This window comes from Temnothorax curvispinosus, unplaced genomic scaffold (assembly GCF_003070985.1).
Source record: "Temnothorax curvispinosus isolate PA1 unplaced genomic scaffold, ASM307098v1 QBEX01008256.1, whole genome shotgun sequence".
NCBI classification, from domain to species: domain Eukaryota; kingdom Metazoa; phylum Arthropoda; class Insecta; order Hymenoptera; family Formicidae; genus Temnothorax; species Temnothorax curvispinosus.
Genome location: NW_020218036.1, coordinates 16,582 through 31,727, shown reverse-complemented (window position 1 = coordinate 31,727; position 15,146 = coordinate 16,582). Strand labels below are relative to the sequence as shown.

The following is a 15,146-nucleotide window of genomic DNA, read 5'->3' as shown; positions in this document are numbered from 1 at the left end:
CATATATGTATATATTTTATATAATTTTTAAAATAAATATATTATTTTAAAATATTTATACATTTAATTGTTTTTACCCTTTTAATGTAAATTACAATTCTGGATGTTTCCTTTTATCATGTCCATAGAACGTCTATCGGATATTCTGTGGACATGTTTTAGGGATATAAGTATGTCCACCAATTTCATAAACAGATATACTATGGACGCCCATAAAATGTCCAATGTTAAACGGACGTTAAACGAATGGCCTATGGACATCCTCAATATCCTTAAAGGACGTCTTATGGATATCCATCGGATATCCGTGTGCTGTCTGGATTAAATTTAAACTAAACTTATTATAAGGAAACTAGAAAATTATGTAATTATATGATGACAACTAGAAAACTGAAAATCGTTCAGCGATCCACTGGACCGGAGTGTGGCGAGCTAGAGTTATTAAGACCATTGTTATTATACATGCAATTACTTTAAAAAAAAATTCTAAAGAAAAATAAAAAATTGTAAAATAAAAATTATAAAATAAAAAAAAAGAATAGTTTTTTGTCATCTCCACATTGGTTATTCCTGTGTTCGGCAAAGAATGGGAATTTAAACTTTGCTCACGAAGTACGTATCATGATTCCAATGGCATCACGTGACCAATAAAAGAATTCCTAATCAACGACCCTGAAAACTCCTAGAGATAGTATTCTGGTGCAAAAATCATTCGCAAGATAACGTACATGGCCTAAAGGGTTGTTATACATAAGGAGAAGATCAATATTTCGAGTATAGTTTCTATTCTTAAAACGCTTTATGAGCACAAATAAGAAAACACGACACAAATATTTTTCGAAATTCTACTTGTGTGCACAGTTTCAAAAAATCGGCGAGTGACATTTGGGTAGTGTTACTTAACTGTAACCCAGACAGCACAGGATATCCTATGGATGTCCGTTTTATGTCTATTTCTTGTCGGAATATGTCCATGAATCTTATAAAGATATCCATAAGATATACATTTGTGAATACTCTAAGAATGTCCCAAAATGGACAAGTTTGTATATCCATATGCTATCCTTATTTGTACTCGCTCTCTCTATGCCAACGCCATCTGCATGTAATTATGATCCCGATCTTTTTCTGTTTCCTTCTATGGCCGAGATCTCACGTCGATCACGTCGAAAATTATACGTTATTTATATCAAAGGTAATCTTTTTTCATTTTTTACATCCAAAAATCGTATTGTGTGCCATTGGCTTTATATCATTATAATGATGTTACGTCCTGTGGACTCCACGATATCCCTTTTTCGCGGGAATTCTTATGCGCCTAAGATAGCCCTAAGATTAGGATAAACAAGCCGAGTACGGAAGGTTATCGATCGGGGTGAGGTTAGATCTCGCATTCCTTTTTTTATTATCAAACTACCTATTGCTTGGCAACTAAAAACAACCTCTCAGATGACAAATTACTAACAGACGGGGGATATGGTAACCAGATTCTTGTCAACCTCGTCTGGCCCATAACTATAAACCCGGCGACACGACGCGCAGAAAGGAGCCTTAACTCCAGACAGGGAATGATGGAGATCTGTATTATTATCGCGCGACTCACTCAAAACTGGCCGTGCGATGTTCCGACAAACAGAAACGAAACCTAATACGTGCTTTTAGAAATCTTAAAAGCACGTGGCGGAAGTTTCTGTTTGCAATAAAACTGCACTTAAAATTGAGAAGTATGGATCGTCTGTCAACATAAAAACAGGGTCGCGAGACAAGTAAGGAACCCCAATAAAAGAGAAATCGGCGATAGCCGAAAAACAAATGCGTCACTGGAAAGAACCGATGGGTTACACCCCCAATAAGACAGTGGGGCCTTAAGAGGGGGCTCACCAATGAAAAACCGGAAAAATCGATAACCGTCTCTAGCTTTCTAGGATAGGCGTAAACTCAAAATCTACCCCTTGGGCAAGAAACATCTCGCCCAATAAGAATTTCTTTAAATAATAATTAGAAACATCCCGCCAACCAGAAATCCTTTAAACGAAAACCAGACACATCCCACACAAAATCCACCCCTTCCATCCTTCGAACCTTCCTATTTAAATCGCGACGTCGCAGGACTCGCCCTCAGAGAAATTTTCTCAGTTTCAGTCTGCATTGCTCGGTATTATAATCTGAATCTCATTTGTTTCGAGTCTCGACTCCACGTTTAGAGTCAGTGCAACAGATCCGACGAACCATCAGTTGCCCCCGACTCACCCACCGACGAGTCCAACGTCCATTTCAGAGAGAATCAACAACCACCAGAAATTTATCAAGCAGTAAGTCCCGTAATTCTCTTGATCCTTTCTTTTTCCACGTTATCGCCCCCCTTCTTAAACGGTCTATCGATTGTCGGATCCCCGGAAGCTTATTATTTTGGGGTCGGTCAGTGTAGGCATCAGGTTCCCAGCGGTCGTTGGCGTTGTCGTGGGCCTGACTTGGCTTCCGGCGTCTTCGTCGCTGTCGTGGACTCAGCCGGTCCACTGACCCCCCTGAGCTCATGCTCGTGGGTCGGTTGGTGTAGGCATCGAGTTCTCAGCGGTCGTTGGCGTTGTCGTGGGCCTGACTTGGCTCCCGTCGCTGTCGCGGACCGGGCCTGTCCACTGACCTCCCCCCCCTTGAGCTCGACGATTTCCTTTTGTTCGCTTCCGACCGGGTCCGGGAGAGATCGACTAAATAAATAAATAATTTTAGTGGATCCGAAAGTCGTACCCCCTTGAGAACAGAATCTCCGCACGATCAGGCGACAGAGAAATCGACAGAACAAGCGGGCGCGACGGGAGGTCAAACTCCCCCGGAAGCAGCTCAACGCCGCGGCGCCGGTCCTCCGCGACTCGCCATCCCACCGCCCCTACCAGCTTTTTCGGAGGAACCCGGTTTTTCGCATCAGAATCGCCCCGCTATCATCTTGTCTTATCACCCAGTTGTCCTACCCTCTCGCCCAATTGCTGAACATTCTCGCCCTATTTGCCGCGTGGCTCCGTTTCCCGTGGTCCCGCCTCGCATGGTCCTGGTTCGCGTGGTCCCCGTCAACCCCGATCCAGCCCGGTTCCTAGAACCTCCCGATTCTCCCTCCTCTTCCCGAAGTCCGTCCCCGACCTCCTCGACCGTTGTTAACCTCGAGGAAGTAGACGAACCCGAGGTGATAGACTTAGAGTAATAATTATAAAATACATTCATTTTTATTCTAATTCTCATATGTTTCGCCTAAAAAATTTCATTAAATGTACATAATGTTCAACAACCGTCTGCACAAGTTCTCTTTCGTTTTATTATATACATCCACACTTTTTACACTAACGCCTAGTTTATAATTATTTTTATATCAAATAACATTATTTTTTTTTATGTCAAATAAATATGAATACTTATGTTAAAGACATCTCCATTCTTTCTTTAATTTAAGACCTCACCCTCAGTACTTTCCTTCTCTCGAAATTGCACGAGGTCCGATCCTGAGTTAAAAAGATTAAATTCTCTGACTCGAAAAAGGACCGACGATCGCACCGCTCACGAAAAGCGTCCTAACGTATTTACGGACGTTGACCCTTTCTGAGTCATAAAAGTGCGTTCGGCTCGCGCCACGCGTCTCAGAGCGCGTACCTGCGAGCGACATTTGTAAGTATCTAGCTGCGTCCTCCCTTCCCCCGACCCCTCTGGTTAGCCTTTTCCTTGCTTCCCAGATTTTCATATCCTAATCCCGGAATTGGACGTAACGACAATGATATATGAGTTAAATTCTTTTAACCTATTAAAATTTATATATATGCAGTTTCCACAATCAAGATTGAATAAGCTCATGGTTTAAAACAATTAATTACTACGTTCACACGAGAGTTACTTCTGTAGTAACTTACAATAATTTTTCTGCGTAAACGGAGTTTTGTAGTAAATTTTATAATTCACTCTGGGTAAATGAGTGAATTACTATCACGTTATCTAACCTAACCTAAACGTAGTAAATTTCACAGTTTAGTCGGAATTAAATATTTTGTACCACCACATCTGCGTTGCTCTCTTGATGAATAACATTAAACATGTAATTAAAACACATAAGTAGTCTAAATTTGTCCGAAAATGGATTTATATTTGAAAATTTTGATGTTTATTGTCGGAACTTTATACAGGGTATCTCTAAAGTCTGACCCAGCCCCTTGGATCTCGGAAACGGCTTTAGATTGCAACCCGATTTTCCTTGGTTTCGCTGGCCGAGGAGGCGCGGTTGCAAATTAATCCGCAGACCACCAGACGATAGCTCGAAGGGGATAACGAAGTCACTTCTCTTACCGTAATTCTTGTATCTGAGGTCTTGGGCGATACCATTCGATTGGGCGCCAGGTGCGATTATAGACGCGCACCACGTCTCGATAGCGTTCTCCTCCTTAATCTCGCCACAAGCTCAGGGCGTAGCTCCGCGTGAAAGGGATGAAGGTGGAGAAGGAGCGTGACGCAAGCAACACAGAAATAAAGCCCGACGATAAACAATACTAATTAGATATATTTCATTCAATAAACACAAACGAACAAATCGTATCGGGAAACCAAGGCCGGATCTCGCTCAAATGGCCGGTATTACCGCGGTACTCGGATCGGCCGTTACCGCACGCGCGAAGTGCGTGATGTTCACGCTCGCGAGGCTCCCTTCGCGAGCGAAGCTTTCAATTCTAAGCGCGACCCCGCAATAACGCCAATCTGCCCACGTCTTAATCTCCGGATCCCGAACGTTCGGCGATTCTTACACGCCCGACGCAAACGATTCTCATACACTCGACATAACAATTCTCACACGCACGACACAATGTATGCAACGCCCGAGAATGGCGCGTTCGCGAGATTCCTATGCGAGCAAACGCGGCGATATTTGCCCGCACACACGGCGCAAGATATCCGCGAGACTCGCGATGCACCTCAACGCACCCCAAGGTGCCCGGCGCGGTCCCTCCCGACACGCACACGGGACTTCCGTCCGCGAAACGCGACAATAACGCGACAATAATACGCAAAAGGAGCCCGGCGCGGTACCTTCCGACACGCACACGGGACTTCCGTACGCGACACGCGACAATATACCGTAATACGCAACACTAAACACAATATGCACCGGAGCGTGCCGCCCGCGGCACACCTCCGTCCACGATTCACAAGACGCACACGACGCTATACGCGAATTGACTGCCGATCACACGCAAGCTTTCGAGTAGGGCTTTTACTGTTTCTGGCTACGATCTCGGCCGGCCACGTGCCCGCGATCCCGACAAACAGCCGCGATAATCTTCCCGGCATCCACAACGGCGGGAGTCGGTAGCTAAGTACGACACGTAATCAGGCCGATTCACACGGTAATCTACTCGATATACGCCTTTCCGGCACCGTGTTGCGACCGAGATCGAGCCCTTTTTGACTAGGCAGCACCGGAGTGGAGATCTTACAATTTGGCTGCTCGCTGCTGCTCGGCGGCGTCGGGGCGCTCCTCCAGGGGTGGCTCCTCGTCCGCGGCTAGATCGACAGTGAGGAGCGGTCGGTTCGGCGGGACCACACCGGACCCCCGCACTTGCGCCCTCAAGCTCGCGGTTCTTCCGCCCCGCCGATTGGTTGTGTGTGTCGCCCTGTTCGCGACGATGCAGACAATTTCCGCCATTTTCCCGCGGCCCGTTTGACTTGGCTGCTGGTTGCGCGTGGACCCCTCGCGGTTTTCCGCCCGGCTGGCCAGGCCGTGACGGCGCCGCTCGGCCCTTGGGGCGCCGTCGGGTGAGTGTGTGGGTCGTCCACCCGCGCTGCAGTCGCGGTGGCGCACTCGTGTTCATGCTGCGGCGGGGCCGTGTTACGCTGTGCGAGGCATTCCCGGCGCTTTTCCAGCGGCAGGTCCCGGTGGCCCGCCCGTCGGCCGACCACTCCGTCGTGCGTCCTCCGAGCGCCCGTTTCTCCCTCGTCGCGACTATCGTCGTTACATCTGGTCGTGATCCCACGCTCCGGCACCACCTGTCATCCCTACGGAATGTTTCTCAAAAAAGGTTAATTAACGCGGGTAGCCCTTCCTCGACCCGAGTCGAGGCGCCATCCCTGACCTTCCCCTCGGCCGAGCTATCGCCTGGGCGGCGGACGTGACAAATGTCACGTCACAAGATATGGAAAAATGTTTCAGATAAAAGTTGTAAGATATAAAGGGAACCAGATGATGAAAATATGGACTTGACCTCGAATGACCTTTTCAAGGCCAAGTCATTGTGATCAAAGTTTTTTTAAATAAAACCTCTATTTTTTATTACATATTCTTGTAGCCCTTGTTGAGACGTTTTCAAAACACTATAATAAAGCTCTCTTTTATTAAGGACTTCTAGAGATATTTTAAATTTTGTTATGCTACTTTTAATATAAAATATGAAATATCTCGTGAAATATTTATTTTTCGATGACTTCACACTAATACTTTTTTACATGGAATAATGAAAAAAATCGAATAATAATATTAATTTTTACATTTTGCAATATTGCAAATATAAATATTTCTACAAAATACAATCAAATTTTTTTAAATATTTTTTTACAAAAATTACTTTTTTTTATTATTCTGCGTATAAAAATACAAAGTCATTGAAAAGTAAATACTTAATGAGATATTTTATATTTCATATTAAAAGTATCTTGACAAAATTTTAAATATCTTAGGAAATTCTTAATAAAAGAGAGCTTTATTATAGTGTTTTGAAAACGTCTTGACAAGGGCAAAAATATGCAATAAAAATGGGATATTCTATTTAAGAAAACATGGATCACATTGACCTGACCTTGAAAAAATCGCTCAAAGTCAATTCCATATTTTTATCATCTGTCCCCTTTAATATCTTACAACTTTTATCTAAAACATTTTTCCATATCTAAAGCCGTTTCTGAGATCCAGGAGGCTCGGTCAGACTTTAGAGATACCCTGTATAATAACTATAGTTATATTTCAAATATATAATTATGTCTATAAGGGAGACCGGGGCTGTGTCCACACTTTACGCTTTTTTCAAGTTTACTAAAAAACTATTAAAGATATTTGGCTAAAATTTTAATGGTATGACCTTTCAACCTTGCTATTAAAAAAAAAAAATAATAAGAATCGTTAATCTTTTAATATTTTAAAGAGGCGAATTTTTTAAGTGGACAAGTCAAACGTAGACAGATAGCCCCGTATGCGGGGCTATCTGTCTACATTCGAGGGGCTATCTGTCCACATAATAAGAAACACTTTATTTATATAAATTTCTATACTTATTTATAATATTATTAATATATTATATTGAAAAAACAGCCTAGTCGTTGGAGTCGGAGAAGTAGTAGGCACTTTGTGTAGATTTTTGCGTAGTTTTTGCATGTTTCCTGCGTAGAGCTGACTTTTCTTTATATACTGTACTTAAACTATTGCATATACAATTTAATATAGCTGATTACATTTTGAGGTTAAATAATGATTGAGATTTATAATGTGATATGCATAAAATGCTGTTAAAATTTAATAATTAAATAAAAACTCTAAAAATAATAAAAAATTGCTTCTAGAATTGTAACAATTTACCTGGTCCTGTGAACACAGAGTAGTCATCTTTGACGAAATAAAGTGAGCAAACTCGAATATTTGGTATCACTTTTTTGCCCATTTTTAAAGCTCTCTCCCACAACACTCTCCTGTCAATTAGTTCACTTTGTCCAAATTTGTTTAATTTATTAATTTTTATTTCACCGGCTTTAGGAAGGCAGTAAAAACTTAATTTCGGGTTGTTACAAGCTTTGCTATTGCAACCGAAAACAGAGCAAAATATTTTGCTTTTGGAATTTTTAGGTAGAAATTTCACTGCGGCCTCCATAACTAATTGTAATTACATTGGGTGTATTATGAAACTGTCATATGGGAAAATTAAATCAAATAACTGTCAATTCGATTTATTTATGTGGCAGCCGGCGATCTACTCTTTTGGGTTCTGATTTTCGCCACCAGATAGCGTATCACAGTTTAGCCAATCTCAATACACAAATAGGTGGAAAAGAAGCTTCACCGTAGACTTGGCTGTTCCGCAGAATTGACAGAATTGACAGAATTGACATTCCGCAGTCAATCCTACCCACACAGCAAAATATATCTGAGATATAGCCAGATATTTTTATGCCAACCATTTTAGGTCAAATCTGAGATATCTTATTTTCAGATATTCACAGAATATCTACAGTACATTATTACTCGATATCACATTATATCTTTGAAAAAGACATCTCTGTAACATTTGCATTCAAATATATGGCTGATTCATAGTCAGCTCTTATATTTTATAAAGGTCAACTCAAGTTTATTCGTAGCCAATAAAACAATCCGAGAGGACTTGGATGCCGTACCGATTCGCCCCGGCAAAAGCCACACGCCGCGAGGGAACTTAGAAAATTTTTACTCAGGCGGCGCCGGAGGTAACGACTGCGACGCGAAAGCAACTCGCCGCGAGGAGATTTAGAAAATTTTTGCTCGGGCGGCGTCAGAAATAACGACCGTGGCGCAAAAGTAACACGCCGCGAGGGGACTTAGAAAACTTTTGCTGGAGCTGTGCTGGAGGTAACGACTGCGGCGCGAAAGCAATATGCCGCGAAGAAACTTGGAAAATTTTTGCTCGGGCGAGCGCTAGTAACATGTGTTGCCGCGACGCGGCTACATGCGCCAGTACTTTCTCGTAAGCAAAAATTCTTACTCACTAGGATAAAAGGCGAGCCTGTGAGATACTTGGCTCTAATATTTTTCGTGATATCTCCGAGATATTATACAGTGCAAAGATGGCAAAATGCAAAATATTGGAACAGTATTGAAGCATAATTTTGAATTTACTGTGAATTCTTATGAAAAGAACTTTTTTTATATTTGAAGAGACTCAGAATTGGTGACATAAAAGTAAATTTTCTATGAACTCTTAAGAATCATTTTAGAACAGAGAATAAATACGGAAAAAAAATTAATTTCATAAATCGAGAATTTAAAAAGAATTCTTCTTTTCTTCTTGCTATTTGGGTTGTATGTAACATATCTGCTTTTAAACAAGGCATAGATATCCGACGTATATGCAGAATCAGATATCATATCTGAGATACAATTATCATGGCTTTTTATAATCTTGGAGATGTCTGAGATATTTTTATAATATCTTGCGCAATCAGATATTCCGTCATTCAGATATCTTCTAGATATCTTGGTGATACATGTATTTTACTGTGTGGGTAGGAATGCCGCGTTTCGGATTTTGACCATAACATATACACATAACATATACACATATGTGTGTATACACATTTATGCACCTACACATACATATAATATGTATATACATACATACATACACAAATACATTTTTTAAATAATTTTATAATAACAATGCTGAATCGTAAATAGTTTGTTCCATATTCATATGTCTATTTTTCGGCTCCATGCGTTCTGTGTTTTTAGAAACCGGTGATCCACCTTGTCAATATCACAATGCGATCTTCCCGTCCGCGGATTTTGAATATTTCGTTCTCGAGTGCCTTGGACCTGGTATACCTACCGTGGCCCTTTACAAAATGGAAATGCCCGTGCCGCGACTCATTGCAACATTGCAGAATAACACGTTGTTACGCGTACGTTTTCGCATAAGTTATAAATTTTAGATTACTAAATCTCCTGTTAAATAGATTTTTATCACAAATATGTGCCAATTTTTTTTATCTCAAAAAATACATACATAATGTATATATTTATAATATAAATGTTTATTGCAGGAAAGAATAACTGACATCGCACTTCCGCAAGTAAAAACATTTCCTGTACAGATAAGTGGTGGCTATAACGCCCAGGTGAGATTGCATCTACCACCCGGGCTAAGAGAAGATGAAATTACGCGTTACCCATTGGTTGTTCAAGTGTAAGTATGTTAAAAGTATGTTTTGTAACTACCAATATAATTAATTATTTATCTTACAAGTAGTTTCAAACCTGTTAGAGTAGTTTCAAACTCGGTATTTATATAGAATAGCTACTGCACCTCAAAAATTAATAAAAATAAGCTCATTCGACGCATTTTGGCACAAAACAAAAGAATCTGGCAGAAAAATGCTGCGGTCTGCCCTGCGAAGCGAGATATTTAGCGTTAAAGTTGACGATTCTTAGGTTAGAAATCCTGTCATACCGACGTGATGTAGTGATCATGAGCATACACACATGTGTGTATGTCCTGCTTTATAGAAGTTGTGATTTTCGTTAAAGCAGGGCACATACACACGTGTGTATGCCCTGCTTATAGAAGATGTGATTTTCGTTAAAGCAGAGGGCACACACACACACACGTGTACGTGTATGCCCTGCTTTATGGAAGTTGTGATTTTTTTTAAAGCAGGGCACACACGTATATATTAGTTATTTATGCCTTCCAATACTCAAAATAGCTGCTATATTTTCCAAACTTTTTTTGTTAATAACTTTTTAACGAATAACGAGCGCGGGCTGAAACCTTCTGAAGGTCACTCAAGGGGGTGACCTTGACAACATACTAAAACATCAAGGTCATCCAAGGTGATCCCCCCATCTAAACAATTACCATATTTATGCATTATAAGGCTCCTGGGTAGTTACCGCGGCCATATTGGATTCTTACTATCGAGGCGAGAAAAACACCCAATTTTGTTGCGCATGCCATTTTCAAATAAAAAGACATTTCAATAAAACATCACTATAGATCGTTTCAGAACACTTCCGAAATTGGCTGAAAACTACCCTTTTCCCTCGACAATAAACAAACAGCCATAAAACGAAGCCTAAACATACGGGAAAAACAGCCGTTTAACGACTATCGAAAGGAGGTAAAAACGTTCCTTCCGCATGCAAATCTTACTTTTCGGCCAATTTTACGACTTTCACGAATATGTTAAACGTTAGAGCACAGAGCGAATAATAAAGAAATAGCATGCACAACAAAATAGGTTGTCAACATGTCATAAAGGACAGAATTCTCCACTGGAGAGAGTTCTGATTTCTGCCGCGACGGTACGTCGCCACCGTCAACGCAGAGTTCTCGGCTCAGGGACCAGGAGCCATAAGTATGCATACGTTTAAAATTCGCACACTTTTGCATGCGCGTACGACCACGGAGCATGCGCGTGTGGCCGCGGGGCATGTTCATGATTGCTACATCACGTCGGTATGACAGGATTTCTAACCTAAGAATCGTCAACTTTAACGCTAAATATCTCGCTTCGCAAAGCAGACCGCCGCATTTTTCTGCCAGATTCTTTCGTTTCGTGCCAAAATGCGTCGAATGAGCCTATTTTTATTAATTTTTGAGGTGCAGTAGCTATTCTATATAAATACTCAAACTCTCCATAATCACTTCAAAAAATAAGAGCAATAATTTCAAGCAGACTCGAACCTGGATGAAACAAGGATTCAAACTCTCTATGAATATCTCGAAAAACAAAGGTATTCTAAGTGGATTCGAACTTAGATCAAATATGTTCGAATGGTAAGTATTTTTCTTTACACAGTCAACCCCGATGACCTTGACCTTGACATATGTTGTCAAGGACATGACCCTGAGTAACTTTTGCTTATAATTTAATTGTCGTTCATTGTTTATTTAAAAGTTATGAACAAAAAGGTTTGAGAAATTTACAAGTTTGTGTCAGTGGTAAAAAAAGTAATTTACTGATATGTGTGTATAACAGTACACATGTAAGCAGAGCTACCGTTCTTCCTCCGCAGGCAAGAATGGGTGGGGATGGACCTCGTTTTGCCTGAAAAGTTGAAAACTCGATCCGTACAATACAATTAAGGGCGACTTTACCGATTTCCATGGCCTTGATATATATTGTCAAGAACATGATCCTGAGTACATTTTTCTTATAACTTCATCGTCGCTCATTGCTTATTTAAAATATGAACAAAAAAGTTTAAATAATATACGAATTTGTGTCAATACTAAAACAACCTGACTTCGATACGCGGATCTAGCTCGCGGCGTGGCTGAGTTCGAAGGAGGCGCGGAGGAACAGAAGCGAGGCGTGGTTGGCAAAATAAAGCGTATTGGTTTCAGTAACAGAAACAGAAAGTTTATTATAATAGCGTAAATTCTCGCGGTGTACAGAGTCGCGAGGCAGGCGAATTGGCCAATTAAGTATACGCAGAGTACAGTGTCGTGATGCACGCGGAGGTTCGCGGGGCGAACCGGCACGGTACAATGATTCTCACGGGATAGCACCAGCGGCCGAGCACACGTGTCGTGCGATCGCGACGGATGGTCGGTTCGTCGCGGGTGGCGCCAGATAAGGGGCTTTTTCATGCTGACGCTTGACGCTTGATTTGGGCGTCAAAACCGGTCATGTGACCAACTTCATCGGTAGAAGGCAAAATAGCATCAAATATGCGAGTGTCAAAACACGTCTAATTATTTTTTAACGATATATTTACAGTCAACGATTTGCAATTGACAAGCAATTGATTGAAACGAGCGTCAAGCGTCAAAGCTGAACACAGTTGAGCTCTTGCCATTTGAAGCTGGATATAAAAAGACTATCACGTGACCTATTACGTGATCAATTTTGACGCCCAAATCGAGCATCAAGCGTCAGCATGAAAAAGCACCTATAGATATTCCGCCTGGCGTGTCAGCGCGGTACGCACGGAGCGGAGCCGGTGCTTTATTCGGAAGTTTGAATGCCGAATCGCGTTACAAAGCGTATCGGTACGACCGGTTTTTTCGGAGCAGAGCGGGGCGCGTGGAAATGGCGCGAAGCGCGGACGCGGCGAAGAGATCGCGTGGATTCCGTTCGGATGGCGGAAGGATTGATCTAGTGCGACTCCAACCACCGAGAAGCGCTCGGTGAAGGCAGAGTACGGAGACTCTAGTCCCGATGGAAGGCTGCGAACGGCTAGATCGAGGAAAAAGGCGCGAGTCCAACCACCGAGAAACGCTCGGTGGAGGCAGAATACGGCGGCTCTATATATCCCCGATGAAAGGCTGCAAGCGTCTGAAGACGAGGCGGTATCCGGCGAGACACACTCGGTGGAGGCAGAGAAGCGCCCTTACCTTGCCGCGGTAAGTCCGTTCGCGGACTTCCTATCATTACAATGACTAAAAAATAAAGTGGGCACACCGTGCCCGTTCCTCGCCCGGCGGATGGTCGGCCGGGCGGTCTCGGGTTGACGTTCGGCCGGAACGATGCGTTTTACGGGGCCCATCATTACAATACTAAGGGAAGTAATTTGCTCATATGTATGCTGATGTGTGTGTAGTGTGTGTAGTACACATGTAAGCGGGGGAAGAGCTACCGCCCTTGTTTCGCCCTTAAGTAGAGGTAGAATGGAGTAAATTGAAGCGAAAGTCACCCCACTCCATCCCGGCCTGTATATAGGGCAAAACAAGGTATCATTGTATAGTTCGAGTTTTTAAGTTTCCACGCGAACCGAGGTTCACCCCCATCCAGCCCTGTCTGGGAGGGAGGGACTACAATTCGTATATTTTTTAACTTTTTTGTTTATATTTTAAATAAACAATGAACGACAATAAGTTATAAGAAAAAGTTACTCAGGATCATGACCTTGACAACATATGTCAAGGTTAAGATCATCGAGGCTGACTGTGTAAAGGAAAATATTTACCTTACTTTAATATACATATTTCTGTAAGAAACCCGTTAAGTTAGTCACGTTGGCACCGTAGCTGGCAGACCTGAGGAAATGTCGGGAGGAGACATCACGCCGGACACGCGTGATCAGAGCCGAACACGGAGCTCGTTACTCCGATTGTAATACGCGGGCAGACGATCGTGAGCCGCGAAAGGTAGAAATGGACCGTCTCCGGTTGCGCGCTGCGGTGCCTACCGTATCGAATCGTGTGCAACAAAACTTGAATAAACTGTATTCTATTATTAAACTGAAATCTATTATCCTGACATCCCGTCGAGTTGATCCTTACAACTCAGAAGTGGGATTCAGTTCGCGTTACCCTTAAAGAGGGCCATTACGTCGCGTAGGTTCGATCGTGAATGCATGGTGCGAACGAGAGCCCAGAGAAGCATGGATCGACAGCGGCTGGAAGGTTTAACGTTGGTGCAAATTAAAGAAGAAGCGAGGCGGCTCGGCATAACCATTGCCGAAAAAATCACGCACGCTCGCTACATCAAGCTCATTATGGAGTACACGGATAAAAAACCTTCAAGCGAGCAGCTAGGTAAGAACACACCTCCGGTGAAGAGCAAGAGTACACCGGTGGGGCCCGGAGCGATCCGGAAAGAAATTGCGCCGGCCGGGCGAAGAGACAGCGAAGAGATGCCGCCATGGAGTGCGCACCACATGGCACAGCTGCAACAGCAGCAACAATTTTACACGGCACAGCTGCAACAGCAGCAACAACTTCACACGGCACAAATGCAACAGCAGCAACAACTACTGGAGCAATTGACGGCTGCGGTCGTCGATGACCAGAGAAACCGAGTGAATCGGCAGGACGAACGAGCGGACGAGCGGAACAGGAACACCAGTCAGGCGTTACCGTTGACCTCGGTTTCGTCAGCACATGCAGTGAATCTGTTAGCGACGCAGATTCCAGAGTTTTTGGGAGCGGAGACGGACAATGTCGAAGTATGGCTTTGACGAATAGAGAAGGTAGCTGAAATACACTTGGCACCAGAAGGCGTAAAATACTTGGCGGCGACCAGTAAGCTGACAAAAGGAGCAAGGAAGTTCGAGATAGGCTTAGGAGAGATGCTGGAGTCCTGGACGGGCTTCAGAGAAGAGATTTATATATTGAAGAGATTTCGTCGCAGAGTTTTATTCCACGTCGCCATACAGAAAATTGAAGCACGTAAGTGGAACCATTGGAAGGAAACCTTCTTAGAATATGCAGCAGATAAGCTAGCCCAGATGTACGGCCTCAATTTAACAGAAGAGGAACAAGTACATTTAATTATTAGCGGCATAGGGAGTCGCTCTCTGCGAGAAACGGCGGCCGTGCTGAACACGGAAGACGTCGACTTATTCCTGCAACAAATGCAAAAGATTATAAGTGCCTCAGGTGAGATGGAGACCAAGAAGCTAACGAGAGAAGGAAGTAAAATGCCCCGAAGGGACA

The 15,146-nt window shown here is 42.8% G+C and overlaps 1 protein-coding gene across 1 annotated transcript in view; it reads left to right on the top strand.

Annotated features, from left to right (window-relative positions):
* Window positions 1–11,470, top strand: part of LOC112457782 (inactive dipeptidyl peptidase 10) — a 95,296-nt gene extending 83,826 nt beyond the window's left edge. The window contains exons 9-11 of the mRNA XM_025021015.1: window positions 9,494–9,663; window positions 9,805–9,947; window positions 11,440–11,470. Coding sequence (XP_024876783.1) covers window positions 9,494–9,663; window positions 9,805–9,947; window positions 11,440–11,455 — 329 coding nt within the window. The 3' untranslated portion in view covers window positions 11,456–11,470. The remainder of the gene's footprint in view (window positions 1–9,493; window positions 9,664–9,804; window positions 9,948–11,439) is intronic.
* The last annotated feature ends 3,676 nt before the right edge of the window (window positions 11,471–15,146 follow it).